This window comes from Bombus fervidus, chromosome 10 (genome assembly GCF_041682495.2).
Source record: "Bombus fervidus isolate BK054 chromosome 10, iyBomFerv1, whole genome shotgun sequence".
NCBI classification, from domain to species: Eukaryota; Metazoa; Arthropoda; class Insecta; order Hymenoptera; family Apidae; genus Bombus; species Bombus fervidus.
This window is the reverse complement of record NC_091526.1, coordinates 12,137,470-12,161,134: the sequence shown is the minus strand read 5'-3', so window position 1 is coordinate 12,161,134 and position 23,665 is coordinate 12,137,470. Positions and strand designations below refer to the sequence as shown.

General features: G+C 36.6%; 2 protein-coding genes across 9 annotated transcripts; one reads left to right on the top strand and one right to left on the bottom strand.

The window, feature by feature from the left end:
• The first annotated feature begins 277 nt into the window (after positions 1 to 277).
• No66 (Bifunctional lysine-specific demethylase and histidyl-hydroxylase NO66) lies at positions 278 to 3,399 on the top strand. Of its 2 annotated transcripts, none has more exons than XM_072011739.1 (6): positions 278 to 433; positions 909 to 1,519; positions 1,607 to 1,884; positions 1,991 to 2,723; positions 2,910 to 3,096; positions 3,276 to 3,399. In XM_072011739.1, exons 2-6 carry the CDS (start codon positions 909 to 911, stop codon positions 3,345 to 3,347), a joined length of 1,881 nt encoding a protein of 626 aa, XP_071867840.1. In that variant the 5' UTR covers positions 278 to 433; the 3' UTR covers positions 3,348 to 3,399. The 2 variants fall into 2 exon arrangements, with proteins under 2 accessions (XP_071867840.1, XP_071867839.1); XM_072011738.1 differs by having other exon boundaries at positions 390 to 567.
• A 305-nt stretch (positions 3,400 to 3,704) lies between these two features.
• Positions 3,705 to 7,051, bottom strand: LOC139991556 (multiple coagulation factor deficiency protein 2 homolog). Of its 7 annotated transcripts, none has more exons than XM_072011743.1 (6): positions 6,209 to 6,412; positions 6,026 to 6,156; positions 4,881 to 5,040; positions 4,521 to 4,607; positions 4,136 to 4,296; positions 3,705 to 4,027 (listed from the first exon to the last, which is right to left on the bottom strand). In XM_072011743.1, the coding sequence occupies exons 3-6, from the start codon at positions 5,030 to 5,032 to the stop codon at positions 3,897 to 3,899; spliced, it is 531 nt and encodes a 176-aa protein (XP_071867844.1). In that variant the 5' UTR covers positions 5,033 to 5,040; positions 6,026 to 6,156; positions 6,209 to 6,412; the 3' UTR covers positions 3,705 to 3,896. The 7 variants fall into 7 exon arrangements, with proteins under 7 accessions (XP_071867844.1, XP_071867845.1, XP_071867843.1 ...); XM_072011744.1 differs by having other exon boundaries at positions 6,223 to 6,412; XM_072011742.1 differs by lacking the exons at positions 6,026 to 6,156; positions 6,209 to 6,412 and adding an exon at positions 6,905 to 7,051.
• Between the last annotated feature and the right edge of the window lie 16,614 nt (positions 7,052 to 23,665).

Here is a 23,665-nt window from a genome sequence, read left to right as displayed (position 1 = left end):
TTAGTATAAAGTAATGATTATACTTTTGTGTTATTCTATTTTTATTATTAATCATTAACTACGAACACTGGATGTAAAAGTAAAATTTGTCAGATAAGAAAACGTTATGTAATAAATAAAATACAAAAAGAATACAAAGAAACTACAACAATAAAGTTCTTCGACAAAAGAGATCTAATTGTTGTGTCCCAGTCCCCCAGTCCTGTACAACCACTGGAAGCGTCCGAAAAATTCTTCTCTAAAAATATCTAAAATCTTTGTTAATCAAATCAAAATTTGAAACGATGCTGATTATATTTTTCGATTCATGGGGAATCCATTTCCTTAGCAGAAATATTATGAATTGAATGCCGCTTTCAATTGAATGTTTAAAACTACTATCTATCTGGTATGACGTACATTCATAACCACGTGTTGTGGCAGGACCGTGGTTGTAAGTAGTAACTTGTGACCTCGTGACAGTGATAAATTCAGTTTGAGAGTTTTTATGACAACAGTAATATTAATTAGCCGCTAAATTTGATCGGATTATAATCACAAAGTTCATGTTGATGTATACATTTCACGGTAATGTTAAAAAATAATATTGTATTATCATATTGATAAAACATTACAATATAACCTATAATTTGCCGGTTACACTGTTTATTTATAGTTTATAAATTATTATTGTAGTATAAATTACTTTGTTGCTTATAATATGCAAGTTAAACATATATTATAGTTATTTCTCATTATATTTATATGTCTTTATTGTTGTATTTAGACGTGTAATAACAGTTTCATACTGAGGAGTTAATTTATTAACTAATCTATTAACATAAGCTAACATTAGGAAAATTTGTTTCTAGAAACAGGCTAATTAAAATTTTATGTACTATTTACATAATATCATTCAATAATTATAGATGCTTAAATGTCAGGAACCAGCATCTGCATTTGCAATGTATGCTATGAAACGTAAAAATGCAGAATTATCGTCAAATTCAAAGAAATTAAAGAGAAAACATACTCCTCCAGAAAAACGAGGAGGTTTAAAAAATGATGCACATTTGAAAATACGAAGAAAGACAAAACAAGCACCTGTGCGTAAAAGTGTTCAAGAGATAAACAAGATTTCAAGAACAATAAATAAAATTCAAAATGTAAATGAAAAGAATAATCTAATATCTAAAAAGACTAATTCTTTTGTGTCTTCTAAGAAAAATAAATCAATTCAAAAACCAATACATAAAGGAGATAAAAAAATGGCTATAATTCCTAGTTCAAAGAAAGTTGGATCAAAAAGAAAATTAAGAAATTCTGTTTTAATGGTAAATAGCGGTGTTGCGAAAATGAAACAGATTAAACAGAAGCAACAGAAACAAATTAAAAGCAAAAGATTAATAAAAAAGAATACTCGAGAAACTGCTTCTGCTAATCGTAACGTAACTCAAGAAAATCATGAGAATCCACTAATAACAAGTCGCTCGATGTTCGAATGGTTAATACATCCTATGAAAGTAGAAGATTTTTTTGAGTAAGTTTAAAATAGTTACAAATTATATGTACTTATAATTAATAATAATTAATAAGTTAATGAGTGGTATACCATTTCTCTTTTCAGAAATAATTGGGAAAAAACACCCGTCCATGTAAAGAGAAATTTTCATAAATATTATAAAGTGCTTATGTCTACTCCAATGTTGGATAAAATATTAAGGGAATCTTATATTTTATTTACGAAAAATATTGATATTACCTCGTATGAAAATGGTATAAGAGAAACGCATAATCCTGTTGGCCGTGCAATTCCAAGCGTTGTTTGGGACTATTATATGAATGGATGTTCTGTTAGAATGTTAAATCCACAAACATACATACCAAAGTTACATTCCTTAAATGGTATTCTTTACAAAGAGAATATTTATAACACAAAAATTTTTTTCTATAGAAATATGGAAAAACATAACTTCTTAGTTTTATAATGAAAGATATTTATTATTTTCAGCCACGCTACAAGAATTTTTTGGCTGCTTTGTTGGTGCAAATTCCTATTTAACACCCCCTAATAGCCAAGGTTTTGCTCCACATTATGACGATATTGAAGCCTTTATATTACAAATTGAAGGTAAAAAAAGATGGAGATTGTACAAACCACGGAATGAAAATGAATATTTGCCAAGGTATTCCTCCAAGAATTTCTCACAATCCGAGATTGGGGAACCTATATTAGATACAGTTGTAAATGCAGGAGATTTGTTATATTTTCCACGAGGAACGATTCATCAAGGTGAAACTATTGACAATACACATAGTCTCCATATTACGCTAAGTGTTTACCAAAAAAACAGTTGGGGTGACTTTTTGGAGAAGTTACTTCCAAATGCATTAACAACTGCTATAGAAGCAGATAGTGAATTTCGAAGGGGATTACCTATTGATTACCTAAGACAATGTGGATTTGCATATTCTGATATTCAGAACAGTGCCAAGGATGAATTCAAGAAAAGAATAAAACATCTATTTAATAAATTAATAGAATATATTGACATAGATAAAGCTGCAGATTTAATGGCAAAAAATCATATTCATGACTGTTTACCACCTGTTATTTCTGAAAGTGAACAGCAATGCTCTGCTGTTAAAGATGGCGAAGAGATGATTGAAAATGGAATTGTTGAAAACAGGGTAGAGATAGAGCCTGATACTAGAATTCGATTATTAAGGTCTCATTGTATAAGGTAGTTTGAGTTATTCTCTAATTTTTTAGAATTATAAGTTGTTAATTGTTTGTAAATTTAATATTTGAAAATGTTGATTGATTTTGCATAATTTGTTATTTAAAAATCATACAATTATGACGTTAAATTTCGAAAATTTATACTGAAACAGAACTACTATTCAAAAGTTTTATTTCTTATTATTAGGTTAATTAAAGAGGATGAGACATATAGGATATATTATTCGAGTGAAAATTCTAAAGAATATCACGAGTATGAACCACAATTTTTAGAAGTTGGTGAAGAATTTGTACCTGCTATTCGAGATATGATATTGCGATATCCTGACTTTATACGCGTAGAAGATTTACCAATTAAGAGTGAAGATAATAAGGTAAATAAAAAACTACATGAATCATTTCAAAGTAGCATCATAATACAGTAGAATCTCTCGCATTTTAACTAGTAGAGACAATTATGTTCAAATTTGAAAGGCTCAACCGTACATAGAATGTTTTCTATTATTTCTATTCAACAAATAATTTAATATCTTAAATTATTTTTATTTAACAGATACAGATAGTTAAAGATCTTTGGGAAAAATGTCTTCTTGTAACAGAAAATCCATTATGTGTTTTGGAATAATCACATATTTTAAATAATATGTATAAAAATCAATAAAAAAATAAATACTAAAGCTCAAAGGTTGATAAAAGTATTAGTGCTGTCTTAATTTTGATATATGTATATAAAAAAGGTATGTTTGTACTACAATTTTTTAAATATTTGTGTATTTATACAATATTACAATCATATAACATAATAATTAAAGTAATAATAACTATTTTTAACGAAAATAGAATTAATATATTGAGTATTTCTTAATTAAAACAATAACAATATTTCATGAGTCGTTGCATGGTATATATGGAAAAAATTTGATTATTTACTATTGTAGTATACAGGATGATTTTTTAATTACCTGAAATAAATAATATACTGTTTTGCAGATTAAAATGGATTGTATTAAAAATTACAGTTTTTGTACATTTCAGTTGAAGACAATTGTTACAAATCAATTAATTAGAAAGAAACAAAAGATCTTGTTTCTCGTATGTTTTTGACATAAATTTATATGTTATATAGGATTCTATAATTATTTCATCGGCCAAAGGCGTTGTACTAGATGCTCTTTTAATTCTCCAATTTGTTATTCCGTTTTGCTTGAGCAATGTGATCTCTTTGTCTTCCAAGTACATACTCAATATATCCAAGGTATCCATCATGATCTAAGTCATCTTCCCTCAGTACTCTGTCTACAAGTTCTTTATAACAGAAATAATTATTATATTTTCAGTATTTCGTATCTTAATTTCTATATTTCTATTACGAAATTTGTTCTAATTCGAATACATAATTGTGGATATACGTACCTACGATCCAAGGCAAATCATCTTCGTAATCCATAGTTCTGGTATTTTCACTCGACCTTTCACGTTCAGCATTGGCGAGTCTGTTCTCGTGAAACGTATGTTGAATCGCATAGAGAATTTCTAATCCGTCCAATTTAGCATTATTGTCGATATCATGAACCCTGAATGAAAATTTAGATATAAAAATAACTTTTGATACTTAAAAAAGAAAGAAAACACGAATAAATTTGCTAGTCAATAAAAATATTTAATTTACGAGAGATAACCGAGCATATTTCTTTTAAGAAATTCTTCACAATAATGACTGATAACGATATTACTAAGATGCGCAAACTATTTACTGTAGCATTGAAAATATAATATATTATTAGTATTACAGACGTACTTGAAGTAATGGAATTCGATTTCTTGTTCAGTCATGTTCGAAAAGTCCAATTGATCGGCCATTGATCCTATGTCCTCTTTTAAGTGGCTGAAATTTTATGCTTATATTTCGAGCTTTCGCAGTGGTAAGGACTATATAAACATTATACAAATATGGATAAGGTAAATAATACTGAAAATGCGCAAAATAATTGACGATAAAAATAATGTTTGTTGATTATTGCAATATTAAATTCTAAAGATGAAAAATTGTTAGAAGTTTAAAACTAGAGTAAAGATAAAACAATAACAAAGTGAAACAACGAACACATACTTAAATAAAATTATGATACCCAAGTAAATGAGTTAAGTGTTAACTAACGTAGCATCCTGTAGTAGTTGTGCATCTTGCGTTATTTTAACATCTTTCTGGGGGACGTAATGATGATGAGAGACAGGACTTCGTGGATGATGAGGTCCACGTAAACCATCACAAAATCCGACGAATAAACCGATCAGAATTGTAGGTATCATTTGTTTATCTGTAACAGTTTAATAAAGAGTATTTCGTAATCATTATACATATTTTTTTTTTTTATTAAGGCGATCGAGATCTTCACGAGAGGATTATTATCAGTATGTTATACTATAATTATCAAATAGATTACAATTAAAATTATGTACAATGTACTATTTCCTTAAATTGCTGGTATATATGTGTCATGTATTCGACAAAAATTTTAAACAACGCGCGAAAACCGAGGAAATATGTGACACTGCGTGATATTTTTTACAATGGTCAACAACAATAGGACCTGCTGAGACACTCTGATCGTCTATGTTGCCGTGACATTGCACACTGCCACTTGTAGGGGTTGAACACCCCTTGGCTAGCGACAGATGGGCGGTAGAGGGGGTTCTAGTAATTATTATGCGATTACCCACAAGCCCATTGATTTAGATTGGACCCCGGGGGGTACAGCGTACGATGCTCTGGGCCCGTCTTCAAATTTGCTACACATCACTCGTCAGGAACTTTGCGATCAGTTAAACCCCTATGAGACGTGTACACTAAAAGTCTATGCATTCCGCTTTTCTTCTTCTAGTTTAGTTATTCCGATAAATAAAATTTAATGCGGCTAAAATAATATCTCTCCGTTGTATTAAATTTATTGTTTCTTTAAGGACTGAATTTATTAAAATGGTCGTTTATAATACTTATGTGTGTTAAAATAATAAGATTTTATACGAAGGTTTACTACGAAAAGTTTTGAAGCGAATGAAATTAATTGAAATTTTTGAAACATCTAAAAATACAGGCGATATCATCGTACCAGTACTATAGTCTTTGGCAAAGAGCGTCAACAGGAAAGAAAGAGCAAACGAAAGTGTCGTTTTCAGTCATGTTTGCACTCAAACTGAACACTCGAAGATTTGTGTAGAGAACAAACGAAGATAGGTGTTAAAAGACACGCGAGATTGACAGGAAATCCAGGGTACTTAGGAATCAATTTTATATAGGCTTACGGTGGTCGAGTGAAAATGCATATGTTGAGGGGGCCTCAAGGGGCTTTTGATGCAAGTGGACCCCCCCGGGGTATACACCCCAGTTGGAACAGTACACCCTCGATTCCCTCCCCGCGCTTTGGTGTCGAAATCTATAAATAATTTATATCATTTGGTCCATTCACCGAAAGAGCCCATATGTACCTGTGTCGCCTTACAGGGGACCTGTGACCGCTCCAGATTTTTTCCGCAGAATATAGTTCAAATCGAGAACCTCAAATATTCAAATATATTATGTCGCTATACAATGTACTTCGATGCAAGTAACATATGCACTCTTGGAAAATTCTATCGTATTGCTCAAATATTAAACGAGCCGCTCAGAAGCCATACTAATCAAGTCCATAAGTTGAAAAGTAAAGAAAAACGATGTCATTAACGCATATTATTTTTAAAACACGCTCTAAAATTTATGCTTATATACTAATATAATTTAATTCATAATGGTAGAATAATAATACTGAACATAGTAATTACTTGTCATTCATATATGTAATTATTATATAATGTAATTATAATATGTAATAATAATAGGTAATAATAATGTAAATATGTAATTAAATCTTAATATCTTGTTAAAGACGAGCAAATGTTCGGATACTTTCGAGCGATAATGTATATTTTTAAAGTCCCGCCCTCTAGCTTTCAAGATTCAGTATCCGTGACTATCGAAACGTAATCTCGAATCGAAGAAGTAGAAGTCAACCCCTATTTTAGCTCGGATCAGGTTATTCTAACCTAACCTTAATTTGAGACGAGACCAAATGAATATCCTCCTCAACTTAGATCGTACGAATTTAATACGCATAATTAAATTAATAAGTAGAACGTGCTTTTTACCTGGATTTACCGTGGACTATCTATCAGTTATTGGCCTACGAATATAGGTCGAACTTTCGTTCGATTTTTCTCGGTCGATCTTTTCGACAATGTTTTCAACTGGGTTGTCACTTCCGTAAAGCGCGTGACATTTATCGACGTTCTTTATGGAGTTTGCGTATTCGAAGAGTTGCTCGCTATCGTTTTTCCTTAGAGCGGGTTATTTTACTTTTGAACTTTATAGAAAATATCTTTCGGAAACAAGGATCCAATGCATATTAAAAATCGAAGAGTCATTACCCCTGCGTGTGAACAGTCCTAACCCTCGAATGGTATCGTTGGAATATGCGCGACTACAATAATATGGGTTATAAGTTAAGTTCATTCTACTCTTTTTTTATTTTATGAAGTTCGAATTAAAGTATCCATTACACTATGGTAAGCTACCTTGTTTCGAAGTCATACAAATTTACGCGTTCTATCATTACTCGGTCCTCAGTGGATCAACTCTTTAAGAACTCATTAAATTTTCAGAAAATATGTTAAACTGGAATGGAATGGTTTGTCCTATTTCATCACTTTATTGCACAAATTATTGTCTATAAAATACAATCAACCTTCATCTTGTAGGTAAAGAACTGTTGTAATTTTATTTTCTGATTCTTGTTTCTTTATGTATTTTAATATTTTGATTGTAGATCACGTAATTTATTGCTCGTTTATCGTATATTTTATATATTTAAGTAAAAATATATATATGTATATAGTATACATAAGTATGTTGTATTACATATATAATATATGATACTTAAAATTAAAAAGCTCTTCTAATTTAGATTTCTAATTGAAATTTTTGTATTTGATTAATATATTTAATATACTTTAATTATTTTTCTTTTGTTAGATGAAAATAATTATTATTTTCACTCTCGAGTTGAAAAAATGAAGCTCTCGGTTGATTTAAGCCGATATTATTTACCACATAGTCGGTATTAAAAATAAAATACATTTTGACAAATATTTTCAAACTGTTCATTGTCGATATATTTTACATTGTGTTAGATGCACTTTTGCTGTATAAATTACATTATACTTTGGTTTTCTATGATGGCTCATTTTTTCCTAAAATTGTGAGATGCGGCAAAATCCATCAAGATAAAAAATTGGCTGAAAATGAAGGTATAGACATCTCTTATTCGTTTTTTCTTTTTTTCTTTTTTTTTAACTAACCGATTATTCCATTAAGTTCCTAATGATAAAATAGCAGAATGCTGATATTTCATTGTCAAACTATAGTCGAGCTAACCTTTAGATATTATGGTTTGTCCATTGTAACGAATAATTGACTGTTCAGATACTTTCGTGATTGTACATATATTTGAAAATTTATGTTCAGGTGCAGCGATAAGAAGGTGAGCGCGAAGTCAATTCTAAAGATAATTAAAAGTAAATGCCCATAGTATCGATACATAGAAACATGCTTTAACGAATTGCAAGTACAAAGAGACAATTAAAAACAGGAGAATCAAAAACGAGCTATAATATAGACACTTGTATATATATATATATATGTATGTATGTACATGTGTAGTTGAACGACAGTTCAGAAAATAAAGGACCGTGCGTTCGGTTTGCGCCGACGCGGACAAAATAGAGGCAGAAAAGGTGAGCGAAAAAAGGGAGAAAAATGAGAAGATGAACGGAATAGAGAATCGGTGGAATACAGTGGAGAGGGTGGAAAAGCGAAAATATGGCTAACGTGTTCAAAGGAAAGGTGGAAGAGCGGGCGGAGGGTGAACGAGCAAAGGAAAATGGAGGGAGGGGAAAACACAGGGAGAGAAAAGTATGCGAAAAACAGGGAATAGAGAGGAAAACAGAGAATTAGACGTTACGTGTGCAAGGATCAAAGTTAAAAAGATGAAAAAAGAAAATGGCAAAAAGGGAATGAAATAGAGAGAGTCGGGAGGAAAAAAGGAGATAGGAAAGAGACGTTCACGAGTTAGGAACAGAGAACGAAGGAGAATAGGTATGGTATACATGTACGAAGAGAGGCAAGGAAAGAGAACGAGAGAGAAATTGCGAGAGGAATGAAGAGGAAAGGGTACGCGTACGGGTGTGAGTGTATGTATGTTTGTATGTGTGTGAAGAGAGAAGACGAGGGAGAGAGAAGCAAGGTACACGGATGGGTCTCTGGTTGCCATGGTGACCACCGTCGCCTAAAGCTATGCTTTTATTGATTCCAAGCCGCAAACAATGTACAGGAGTGGATGTTTCGCTCTGTTCTCTCTCTATCCGTCTGGATAGTGAGGTATTAACGTACCCCGAAATACCGATACCCATGGGCACGTGCCCCAGAAAAGCAGGGTCACACGAAGAGTCCTTCGATTAATTTGCAGAGAACAGCAACTGCGTGTATCTTTTCGTTCGGCTTGTACGTTTTAAGTCCTGTCTAAGCGCGTACGAATAATTACAACGTTCTTGTTACAAAAATGCTACGAGAATATCGCTACGAAAGAACAGTTCTTTAAAACGAGGACCGACAATCTGTCGTAGGACTGTTTGCTCGTGGTACACCGAAAAACCAAATCTTTTCTCTTTATCCGTAACCACCTATTCAAAATCGAATCAATAACAACGAGTGGATCAACCGATGCGAAAGTCAGATCGCGATTGAGTTTTCTACCCGATTACAACGAACAGGACCTCCTATCGTGATATCTAGATGAACGGTATACCGCCTAGGGAATGCGTTCCGTCTGTGTGACGAGCCCCTGTCTCCTCTACAACTTGCAAAACATTACGTAAAGCAGTATTTTAGTTATCAATATTTCATTTTCTATTTTCGTTATCACATTTTGCGCAATTAGATCATTTAAGATAACACGTTTAAGATAAATTTTACTACAAAATGTGTACTAGTAGTTTATACTAATTTTACTTTTGTCATATAACGATAAAATTTAATTATTTAACGATCAAAACTAGTTTAATCAAGACTAAACCGATTTGATCGTCGTCGTCGAAGTATAATTTCGCGTATTTTCGAAACACGATGTAAACGTAATTCCAAATTTCTTCGATAGAATATCTTTAAGTATTTACGTCGCTTTTTTTTTTTAGAATTCACGTGCTAGAAATATTCGGTAGAAACTTAGGGATTAAGTTTCCATGTTTCTTCATAACTTTCCAGATTACTTCCGCGAATGATTTGAAAGCCGCTTGGAACGTGCTTGCTAGTTTAAACGTAATACTATTTAAAGCTTAATTAAATGTCAGGACGAAGTTAATTAAAGATTTAAAAAGTCGTTCAGAAGGTATCTACTCCCATTGACTACATAAATATTAAGTTGTACTTCAACTTCTAATGAATTTCCATTTTTTGCTTTGTTACGCATCAACACTTTATTTAAATTCAAACTGCTCGTTATCTGAAATTTCCTCTAGAGAATAACATTTTGTTTGTAATAATTGCATCAGTTTAAAATATATAAAACGCTTTGAAAATGGATATACTATAATTTCCTTGTAATTCGTCCAGCTGACTTTAATTATAAAGCTACGATTAATGGGAAAGTACTTACCGTACTATTTTATTCAGGTCGTTTGAAAGTAATTTCGTGACAAATTTAACGTATCATTACTTTTCATTTCAGTTTTGCCCATTTTCGATCCATTAAGATTCGATTTGCAACATCATTTTTAATTTTATACATTATGTCATTAGTTAATTACAATTACGAAATAAAACGATGAAAAGCTATTAATTATCTAATTTAAAGAAGTCCTCTTTCTTTAAATATCAAATTTCGAGCGTCGTTTGAAATAGTCCTGATTTGACGTCTGATACTCACGAACCCCTGTTCTAATATTTATGAGAACGAGTACATGTACTTAAATCAATCAAATTGAGTTAGAAAAGTCTCGCGACTCTTTTACCATCTAAAAATATATCTTTCCTTTGTTTCTATAAATTATCTATTTTATTATAGAACGTATTCGTCCCGTTACTCTTCTCGTCCGTAGTCAAATACTCGTTTTAATCTATTTCATCTTTCAGTTCAGCGAGAACACAACGGAAGGCGGAAGAAGAGATAAAGAAAGAAAAAGGAGAAGAGTACGAGAGAAAGAGAGATTCTCCTCTCCCCGTCACAGAGGAAGAGAGAGAGGTAAGCTGTTCAGTCGTGTATTTTCGATAATTATTCGACAGTCGATTTGCGTGCGGATGCAGCGTTGGGTGATACGCGGAATAGAGGGTGGTTGCAGAGGGTGGCAGCGGCATGGGGTGCGGGCGGCGACGCGGAAGGGGGCAGAGGATTTCGAGAGTCGCGTTCAACCATCCGGAAGCTATGAATATATTATTTGACGGGCAGTTTCGGTAGTCTCCGATCGGATGGAGCATCGATCATGGCTGGCGCATCCCTTTGGGCCATTTTCATGCGTCAGAATGCGACACACCTCAATCGAGCGGCTGCCGCGAAATGAAAAAAAAAATACTGCTGTTAACTGGCGAAATACTTGTATGAAAAGCGCGTGACCTGGATTTCTGTTCGGGAAAAAAAAAAGAAAAAAAAAAAAAAAACACGCAGAGTTGTAGGATTTGCTTGTGGCGGCCGAGCAAAGTTTCGACGCCCGGGTCAACAGGTAGGGCCGATGCACCCTGCTTTTCAACCAGGTTCCCGTAAATAATTGCCCAACATATTATCATTATATTACGAACAATACGCGAGACAAATTAAGCGATTTCGGTGAGACAGTAATTGAGAGTTGGTGGCAAAGTAATGCGAGTTTTTGGTCGTACCAAGGAAACCAACTTCAAGTGGATCGTATATTACGGTTTACGAGAAAATCATTTTCTAAGGACCGATGTTCTGTATTTATAAAACGCTTGACCTTCCTCTAAGCTTAAAATTCAATGTTAATCGAGACAGCTACGAGAATTTCTTCCTCGTCCTGTCAGTTCGGTAGAATGGTGTCATCAGACTCTGTCATCATTTTCGGTCGTTGTAAAATTATTTAAAGCGAAAGAATATAAACAGATTAATTTACTCTTTCCAATTAAAATCAGTTTCGCCGTGGAAGATGCTACGGAGAAGTTTCCCAGAGAGTAGTGGGATAATCAGGAAGGGCGATCGATTAAATAACAGCGTAAATTAATCTATTTTTTATATGTACAAATCCGACGTTACTTTCTCGTCGATTCGATATTAAAATTCAAATACTGGAGAGGTTCTGGCCGTGTTAATTTTGTTTGTAAACGTACGATTTATTTTCATATTGCAAGTTCACTCAGCGTTCCATTTTTCTCGTCATTAAATGCACGTAAGAGGTGGAAGGCGGGGAAAGAGCGCAATATATTCTATAAAGCCCCGTTCTCTTCCTTTTTCTCTTTTCGTTCTTCTTCGACTCGATTCACGGGCCACTTCTTCGTCCAGCTTGTTGCATCGAGCTAAGTGCAAAATTATTTTAAAAACATTTTCTTAACCACGTTATCCTGAAAGCTGACCCCATCCACCCCGCGTGCGTACGTAAAAAGAGGGATGCGTGTTGGGCGAAAGGAATTGGTAATGCCGCATCGCGGTTTTTCGACTCGCCGCGGTTTCTGCGCTCCTTTCGTATTTTTTATCCTCACGAACGCAGACCTCTGGTTGTTGTATACGAACGACAAACCACCGGGTCTCAAAATAATCTTTCGAAGGATAACCACCAATCTTCGGGAAAGTTCAGCCGAACGACGTTTATAATCACCTAGTGAAGGGATAAGTAACCCTAGGGTAAAGCGTGTTAATCTTCTTGTGGCTTGGTATTGTAAAGTTCGAAGACGCAAAAATATTGAAAAATTCCGTCGATACGAGAATTGCAAGAATTATGAATTAAACAACCGAAAAGAACGTCGAAGTTTCCCATTATACGTTTAACAGTTTCTAATTAGCGAACTTTTACAGTATGATACGATTATAATATTATACAAAGCTACCCCGGTGAACGTTCGAGCGAGAAAATTGATGCTCGGAAGTTACCAGTCTCCAACTTGTCCGACGAAGTAATATTTTTGAGAAAATTCTAGTTAACATATCGCGTTTCGTGTAATCCATCGATATTTTACGTTTCGTTTGCGTTTATTTCATTACGTTTCGAACGGTAGCGTATTATAAAAGAAGCAAGAAATGCTTTTTACGGTTTAGCGTCTGGAGGACGCGATAAATTTGTTTGACATTTTCCTTCCATATCTCTCGTCTTCTCTACGACTGCTTTTTCGAGAAAAAAGCTCTCGAACAAGTTCAACGTTTTCTACGTAACGCTGACTAGAAACTCTTGGCCGAAGCAACGAGAGGTTCAAAATAAAAGAAAAGAGCAACGTAAAAAGCATCGGAGTGGTAGGGGTTTCAGAGAGAGGATGGTTTAAAAGTACGTGGAATGGAAAAGGTGTGTAAAGGATGTACACGAGTACCGTTGGAAAATATAAAGCTGCGTAGACAAGAGCGTATCGAAATCAGTTTGTTGCTTAACGAAAAAAATTTCATTGTCCCACGAACAAACGATTAATACCTTGTTATTACCTACGTGCGATGTAAATGGTAATGGGAAAACCAAATTGCCGACATCGATCAAAGTTTAGAAGATAGAAGGTAAGCTGTGTTTTTTCAAGTTGATCGCACAGCATCGTGCAAGAAAAACGTTTAAAAATTTTAACGAGATAGAAAAAAGTTGGAAAAATGGATTTCAAGATTACGGGCAAACAATACGGATAAATCAAATATCGTGTTTTTTAAATCGTCAAGAGTTTCTTTTACGCGTTTTAACGGATATGTTATCAGAACGAAAGTGTTTTATGCGTGTACATACATTACTTAATATCAGTTTCATCCATAAGGTCGATCAAAATATCTTCATCGAATACTTAATTACTTTGATATCGCTATCTTGTAGATGGCTTGCTCTAACAGCCATGTATATTATATACAAGGAAGACTTATGATGGGGTTCCAATTTGCCGCGGGGCGCCGTCAGGCTGCGTTTAACAACTTTTTAATGGAGGCTTGGCGACCATCTCCCCGCCGCCAACGTTGAAACATTAATTCTAACGGGTGTCGTCTTAAAAATAACTTACATCATCCCGTGTCTCTTTTGCCCACGGAATTTTTAATATTTCAGATCCTAATATTTCTTATAGAAATTTCAATCGTTACGCGTTGCTAATTCCCTTTCGTGCCTTTAAACGTTTCGTATATTTTTCCCTGTTACGCGTATTCTACGGTGTTGTTACCTAAATTTCCCACGGATACATAAGCGTTCGCACGATTTGTGCCTACGTTAAACGAACTTACGGATACGAATCACCCGTTTCACGAGAATCGAACAACGCACGCAACGAGATAGAAAGATTTACGGAAAAACGTAACCGATCGCTTTGTCTCTGGAGAGGCTCGATTATCGAAAGCAAAATATTTCAAGTCGATTAAAGATCGTCTCCTGCGGCCTTCGAATCGACTTGATTTTATCGAAAGCCGAAAGAGCGATTCTCGCCTAGACAACAACTATTTCATTTACAAGCCTAGGAATCATAGCTGGCCATGGTTCGCCGTTTCTAACGAACCAATCGATTTTTCACGCACGTACGCACGCACGCACGTACGCATGTACAATGTACATACGTACTCACGCAAGCAACCAGCCAGGCAGGCAGGCAAGCTGGTAGGCACAGACACGCGGAGGCACACATTCGGGCCGAGCCATTGCTCCAAGCTCTCGCAGAGTCAAACCCCGAACCCACCCCCGCATCCACGACAATTCTCCACCCCTGATAAGCGTCCACCATCTCTCCTGCCTCGTCCCTATCGAGCCACCCCTTTGCTATCCAGCAAATCCAGACCTGGCTACCGGAGTTTCGGAGCCCTGGCCCTCGATCCTCCACTTCCCTCCCTCCTTGGATCTTTAGCATATCGCCTGGTTTCCACGATGTAACTCGATGGAAGCGAACAAATTCTATTTTCAACGATATCCTCTCGGTATGTTGTGCACGAGTCGCGCGAGAAGAGAATTCAAATGCGGTTTTAATCATATGTGAATAAAATTATATATATTTTATATATATATATATAACACATATGCCTCTGTGTGTATATGTATGTATGTATGTATGTATGTATATATATATTTAAATATATGCATAGAATGTGTTACGAATAATGCAGGTTATATAATAACATTTCAACAAATTGATTTACGTACTGCGTATTATATTTTATTGCATGCTTGTAAAATCGAATAACGAATATAATCAACGGGAAGGTTAAAGCATTCCCGTGCTGTCCTTTAAAGGTCTAATTGAAAGTTGGTTGCGAAACGGTTTTTGGAAGTCGTTATTAAGAGAATTATAAAACAATCGTAGGCGTTACTCGATACAGGATAATATTTGCAAACTAGGGACGAGAGTTACAAGAGTCGTAGTTTGAAATTGTACTAAGTAAATTAGGAAATAAATAAGCAAATTGTGTATATCCGTGACACTACAATTCTGCAAATTTAATTACGCGATTAATCTTATAAAAAGAATTCAACGAGGAACGTGTTTTCAGAATCTGTATGTTTTTAGTCGTAAAATGATATTAGAGAAAAAAAGAAGAGGCAAGAAATGGTATACTCTAAGAATTTAAACTCGTCATCTTGGTGGGTCTGATGATGCTTCTCTGCTATTAATCGGATTCGAAGTAAACGAGGATAATACGGGCGCGTATGTGAATTTAACGCGCGCTATTTATGCGATCTATGCGAACTTCTTTATAGTTTCGTATACATTGTAACGGCGAATGTTTCATTTATCAAAGAATAATCAATTTATATTCTTTTCAAACGATATCAAGCTTTAATGCGTTTCACAAATATCAAGAGATTCGAAATAAACGCGAAAACTCTTTAACGAAAAAAGAAGAAAGGAAAGGACGATTATTCTAACGCTATTAAAAACTTTCTTTTGACTCACGTTTCTAGTTAAAAGGTTAAGGAGAGTTTCATAGCATATTCAAGTATTACCAAGATACTTTTTTATCTTAAATCGAGCGACGAAACGGCCGAGAAACAACCGTAGCGGAAAAATTATTTCGTCGAATGGGAAAATTTCCACTGGCTGTGCAGTGGGATCGCGAAAGCAGTTGATCTCTTATAGGAGCCTCCTATGAATATTTTATGCGCGTTATACGAAGCATTCTGAATTAACACTGTAGTAGAGCACAGCCATTATCGTTGGATTCGTCAAATTTTCGACTGAGGATGCACGTAGACGGTGCAACTATTTAAATAGTCATTTATACGTTACATTAGAAATAAAAATAAACGTCGATATTCGACGTGATCATACTTAATCCTTATCATACGCTTAAGATGAATATTTATGTTGCACACTAACTTTCTACTAAATATATGTTTGCAATAAAGATGTTGCAATTTTTATATACATTTTGCGGCTGCTTTCAAATCTGACCAATATAATCACGACAGCCGTGTCTTATTACAGAGATAGCGAAATTTAAAAATGTTTTATATAACACATACAATATGGACGTAAAAAGTTTTTCATGGTAAGTGTTCAAATACTTTCGCGAGCCAGTGTACATATATAGATTCAGCCCTGAGCGAACTCTCTTTCCTTCGGTTTCTCTCTCTCTCTCTCTCTTTCTCTCTCTTTCTCTCTCTTTCTCTCTTTCCCGTATCGTTCTGCACCCCTCGTTCTCCTGGTCCAACCTTTCTAGTCACCCTCTACCCACCCTTCGCCGCGTTCTCCACCTAACCTAGCGCAGCATCCGCGTTCTGGAGCTGCTCTCGCAGCTCTCGTAATCGCATTTGACGTCGCTACGTTTTTGTTTCAGAGCTGTACGTGACGCTTCCGCCCATGAGGGCTCTTGGCAAAACACGCGAGCGAGGAAAAAAGAAAATGGGGAAGAGAGAAAGGGGAACCGAAGGCGGAGAATGACGATGGCGAAGAGGGTTGGAGGGAAGAAAACTAGAAGCGGGAACGGTGTTGAGGATCGAGAGATCGAATCGGTGTTTCCTTGCGAGATCGGCTTCCACGGGATGTGACCTCTCTCCGACTCGTTCGAGAATTCTTTCCGACGCTCCTCCAAGATTTTTTTCCCATATTCTTTCCTTTTTCTTCTCGGAATACGCTTCGACCTCCGTTTTTCCGTTAGATCGCGCATCGCTTCATCGAATTCTTCCTTCTTGCCTCGTGTTTTTCAGTAAAATGACTTTAGAGTAAAACGTAGAACAGAACTAAACGGGAATAAGAATCGAATGTTATTTGCTTTCGCTGCATGGGCCAGAAAGTTCAACCTTCGTTTATTTCGGATAAAGTACGAAGACAGACCCTGGGAAACTATGGCGAGTTTATTTTTCTCGATTTCCTGATTTCTATGTTATTTCATGTAAGCTGGAACGAAGAGAAGGTCGATTATTAAACGCGACGCGGACCGACTCTACCACGGATAATCGAAAATTCGGATAATATGGAAAAGTCTAATTAAGGTTTATAAATCGTATGGTAAAATCGTAAGGAAGATTTTAATAATGCAATATCGTACGTGCATTTAGCTTTAATTCGTTATTTAATCGGTCGAAAGTTTGATTAACTGCTTTCACAATACTGTTCGTATTAAAATTTCGAAAAAATTAAGTTACGGTGAAGTTTAAAGCACCTCGTATAATACGGAACTTCGGTTGAACGGGACTCGAAAAACCGAGACTCCGCCGTATTTTACTATGAAATAGTTACCCGATATTGCTATTGTCAGATATCCTTTTTATCCGTTAAAATGGGAGCCAACAAAAAGAAGACGAGAAAAATGCAAAATCGTGCAGAGATTTATTATTTTTTACTTATCTTTCTATAACAAAACGCAATCTACATTTCGCTCGAATCTGTTCTACTCTTCGTTTTAATGTATCGACATTGTTTGGTGCAAACTTGACAATCTAATGCTATATGTAACTAATGCGCAATTTGGAATTACCGTGCTCCTCTTTGTGCAGAACGTACTTTGATTGGACAATATTTTGTGTTGATCAATGGGAACCAAAATATCGATAATACACTGATTATACCTTTGGCAATGGTACGTGCGGCACTTTAACACTTAAGGGAACGTTTAAATTGAACAAAAGTGCCTATTATTATCGAAAAGTCAGAGAGATATGCAGAGAAAGAGAGGAAGAGAGAGAGAGAGAGAGAGAGAGTTAAGCGGCACGTGCTTGCTAATTTGTTCCCCGCACGTGTCACCGATAAAACCGCGTCAAAATATTGCTGGCAATTTGAATAGGCCAATTATGAAGATAGAGCCGAAAATACGCCCATCTTTTTAAAAAGAGAAAGATTATTTGCACAGACATCGCTTCAGTTTTAATTCACAGCATTACGAAGCTGCGTTATAAATAAAAAAAGGTCTGTGTACTATGTGAAAAATGCTTAATTTAATCGTCTATTAACCAGTTACTTATTTGCATGAATTATTGGAATTTATTACTTTTAGGTACAAGAGATAAGAAAGAGGAAGAAAAGAAGTGAGAATGAAAAAAGAAGTTCGGTGAACAAGCAAAGAAAGGTATTTAGAAGCTTATGGATATTGATGTTAATTCTTTTAATGTTCCGAAACACGTTTCTTGTAAATTCGCGATATTCGGCAATGCTGATGTTTTTAGTACTTAGGTTACGGATCGCTTCAAGTGCGAATGAGTCGCTCCATCGAACGAAGCAAAAAGCGAAAGTTTATACACGATGTTTGAGCGCCTTTGACGAACATTCGTCTAAACGGAGACGACACGTACGATCCCAGAAGAGGTACTGCGTGTAGATCAAAGCCAGTGAATTTTCGATGCACCGACCGAGGGTGCAGGGGCATTCTGAAAAGGGGGTGCACACCATATCGACAGGGCGTGGTCGAAATCTGTCACACTAGCCGCGAACAAACCTGATGCCTTGTCAGCAATAGTATAGAATTTCTTCCGATTACTACGCTTTTCTCCCAGTGTAAATTCGAAATTTCTCGAACGATCGTCGAACACAGTGTAACGAAAGGTAATCACGCGTTAACATACAATAATAATCCACGAAAATTGACGAGAAGGATAAAATTGTTTTATTTTTATTTCATTAAGAGAAACTTCTAACGAGATTTCTGGTAATTAATTTTAGAAGAGATTATGCTATCGTAGCAGTGGTAGTTTATTCGTTTCAACTTATTAGCCCAGAAAGTGGACTTGGTTACGTAAGTTACAATATATTACATCATCTTATGCGTTATCCTTATCCCGTATTGTCGTCGAACCTGCCTTACACGATTATCTCTTTGGCTTCTATTCTAGAACCGTCGAGATTGTTCCATTGTTTAATCAAATACGTTACAAATGTTAGTATTTAAATATCAAGCAGTTCTCATCCAGCGATGAACATATTTTCGATGCAATAAACGACATAGACTTTTAAAACGAACATATTTACGAACTCGTGTTTATGCGTCATATGAGAAAATGAGTGGGTGGTTCTCCCATATGGGCAACGGATGATTATCGGTTGAATCGAGACACAATTTTTATCAACGATCGATGATACATTATAACGTCAAAAGAATGTCGTATTCCTGAACTGTGACATTTTTTTCTTTCATTTAAGGTACGATAGAATTCCAATTTTGGAACGTTACGCGTTTCTCTTTAATACGGGCACTCATACTAATTAATGATTAATATATCATAGCATTGCGTTAAACTAACTCGTAAAATATGAACATCCACTAAAATCGCATAAATATGTGGACGTTTCAGTTTGGATTATTAGTCTTTCTTTCTTTTTTTTTTTTTTTTTTTGTCAAAAACAAGCAAGTGGTCATGTATTTTTAAGCATAACAGGATGATCTACGTAGAAATAGTTGGCATACTATTTATGAAATTGTACTCGAATTCCAGGTGGACTTCTATGTAACTTCAAACCACTGTTTGTACATAGTCGCCGTTTCACCGATTTAATTTGCAAGGGGTAGACCGCTTAGATTAGATCAGATCTTACGGATTGGAAAGCCGACTTTACGGTCTACATGGACCATATGCAGTTTGTGCTGCATAAGGGTGATCCGACTACCCTACTTAATCGATAAGATGCGAAAGCAGCGATAAACTCGCTTGTCTTTCCATGATACTGTTCTGCAAGGGAATTATCATTTTCTATCAAATATTATAGGAAATAAGAAACAAGTGGTGCTATGTGAGTCGTAAAAAAAATGTCTATCACCGTTTAATCAATTATAATATCCAAATAACAAGATTAGAAAAGAGAATATTCTTTAAATAGAATTAATCGACGCGAGTAAATCACACTCTTGCGTGAAGAAACAAAATATACGTTTTTCGTGCTATACGCGTGGTTATTTCACTCGTTCGGCAGAAACGAAAAATGTGAAATATCGTTAACATAAAAGAAGACGGCGGTTATTGAAACAAACTTTGTTCGACTCATGGGAACGTTAACGGAGATCATAAGCGTGGCAAGCAGGACTGAACGAATAATTATCGATAGAATAAGCGAAACCTCGATGGGGACAATTCTGGTCTCGAATTGGCCGACTTTTCACTCTGTCCACCCGTAAGTTTTTGCGACTATTGTCGACGAAATTGCAGCCTTGAAAAACGGCGACACGCGCGATGGGCGTTCTGTTTTCAAAGTGTGATTCAAAGAGACGAAATTGCCGGCCTTCGGCGTGATACTTCGTCTTTTGTACGACGTTGACAAAACGTACGCTTTTATCGACGTTGCACATTTCAGACATTCGATGCATGTCGACGAGTTTTCCTGAAAATTTTGCATCGTCGAACGGAATTGTAGGCGGTAAAACAAAGCATGGGGAGTTGCGGCTAAAATATTCAATATAACTATGTAACTGAATTATGTTACGCTGATGCGATACACGGTTAGTGTACACAGCAGCTCTATTAAATAGAACGAAACATTATTGTACCATGAATACATAGGAATGCTTTTTTCCTGCCGCGATAATTTTCTGTCGTTAGATATTTATTTTAATCGATGTATCCCGACCGTGACGAATCGATTCGTTTTATTCGCAAATTATTGAAAAGATGGATATCGTTTGAAAATCATACGAGAGAAACAGAGCAAGTCTATATTTGTTAGTAATTCTCTGACTTTTCCAGTATCCACGTTACGCTTATTAAGGTCGGGGAAAGTTTCTTAATATATTAAAACATTTGCCACAGTCAAATACGAATAAAAATATTATTTATTTAGCGCATACAGGTACAGCGTCAATGAAATTTCACCATGTTTTATATAACACGATATATACGATAAATGTTTTCTACAGCCAGTACGTTCAAGTACTTTGGCGTGGTACTGTACGTTTACCGAAACTTCCATTCAAAATTATAATTACATTATCGACGAAGCATAACTTTTCAGATAAACAGATATTTGCCTGTATCTCTCGCCTCTCTTTTTTGGAAGACAGCAAGGTGATCGTGAAAGGAAGGATGACCTAAATATGGGCAACACGAGTAACGAACTGATTCTTGCTATCGCGACGAAAACGATGACCAACTTTTTTCCGTGAGTTCGAGCAACTTCGAAGACGCTGAAGCTCTCGAAACTTTACGTTCCTCCTTTATAGCAACCCTCCTCTCTGGTTACATGCTTCTTCGAGCTCACCCTTGGGCTAGAGAATCCTGGCGCCTCGTTTCGAGGGAGGGTCGAACGAAGAGGGCGTCAAGGAGACGAGTCTAAGGGTTCCGCGAGCATTCGTCGAAAAAGGAGAATCTACCTTCGACGTAGACGCGTCTGAGAACGTGGATCGTTCCGGATGACGCCGAAGGTATCGGTGTTTGGTTAATGAGTAAAAATTTACCGCGTATCTACGTTCGAAAATAAGAGAATCTCGTGGAGAAGCAACTGCTTATACGTGTGCCGGAAAGTATGAACAAAGTATAAGTTTCGAACGAAAGAAAAGAAATCATCGATGCGAGGAAATATCGCTATTCAAAGAGGAAACCATAGGAAGAGTATAAAGGATAAATAAAGAAATTGCTCGGAAGAAATTCGGCGAAAGAACGATATTAAAACATCGGACATGGATTTAACGTTACAACGAAATAATGAAAATTGAGGTTGAAAAAATTTATTTGACGACGTAGGAAGAAGGGAAAAAAGAATTGAACGAGAGAGCAGACGAAAAGAAACGAAGTAAAACTTCGGATGTACGGTACGCAGGTTTCGAGAGAGGATGGAGACTCGTTCATGGAATTACAAATCATCGAAAAGCTGTGCGCAAAACACAAAGACATGGATGGAAATTCGTTGAAAAACCTATTCTATTCGTTACAAGCTCGTGTCGAACTCAGCTCGTAGGCAAACGACTCACGCGGCCGTGAAACGAAGAGTTTCTCGACTCGCACACGTACTAGTTGGGTCAGCCGTATGCGTGTATGTTACGATCAAATACCGAAAACGGGGGGGAGGGGGAGGGAGAAAGAATTAAAAAAGCTATCTGCCACGGGATAATAAAAAGGAAGACGGGTCTGCGAATGCAAAGAAGGAAAAAGGAGGTAGGGTGAAAGAGAGTGGCAAAGGGAGGCTAAGGGTTGGTAAGAGGGTACGGAGAAAGAGGCAAGAGAAAAAAGGAGAAGCAGAGAAGACGACGAAGTCGAGGAGGAGGCAGAGAACGATGAGAACGATGACGAGGACTAGGACGAGGACGAGGCGGAGAGAGAAACGCGAATGCGAACGCGAACGGTCTACTGGTAGAAAGGGACGTCCCACGCGGACAGGCAGTAGTGGTAACGCACATATTGGCCAGACGTTTGTGTGAGTCGTTGGAAAAGCTAGATGGCGAGGTAGAAAGAAAATCGCTCGCAGGCTATTTTCCGGAGGAATTTTTATTGGTAGATCCGCCATGTTGAGGGTTGAAGTAGGGGTAGACGGAGCAGCGGAGAACATGCCAGGATTGGTGGTTGTCCGGGTAACGCATCGTTCGAGCATCCAATAGGGTAAAGCGAGGAGAACCTCGTGCTTTCGTTACCCGACCGAGCACGGGGGTGAAAGGGAGCGCTGGTTACAGGCAACAACCCCCTACCATGGAAGCAGCCCCTCTAAACGTTCTCTGTCCCCCCGCAGAGTCACCGGGATAACTGCATTTCGTGGACAGAATCCCACAAGAACTCACGGCGAGCGGTCGCCCCTCTAACACGGCCGACTCTCCTATCGTTTCGGCTTTTTCCTCCACGTAACGCGTTACGTACCACGGTACGAAGGAAGGGCGCGAGTCATCCTGGACGCTTCCACCTCGTCCTCGTCCTCGTGCTCGTATCCGTACTCGTTTTCGTCTTCATCTTCGTCCTTACCTTCGTCTTTGCCCGCGTCCACTCTTCGTCCGTGTCCTCGCGACGCTCCACGAATCTCGTTCCCCGCGCGGTTTCGATCGGGCGCGCGCCATTTCTCCGCAATTATTTCGATATTTCAATTTTCAAGGGCATACCCTGCTACCTTCGTGATACTTACCCCTCCCCCTTCTTCTGCCCTCCAATTCTAACCCACCTAATTGCATCGACGAGATAATAAGATTTGAATTTCGAATCGAGGCCACGGTAGCGGTAACGTCCGCTTCTCATTAACCAGCCGCGCTCTCCTCTCTTTCTCTCTCCCTCTCTCTCTCTCTCTCTCTCTCTCTTTCTCTTTTTCGCCTTCTTCCTTCTTCTTCCTCTTCTTTTTCCTAGCTCGACGTCCAGCATCCA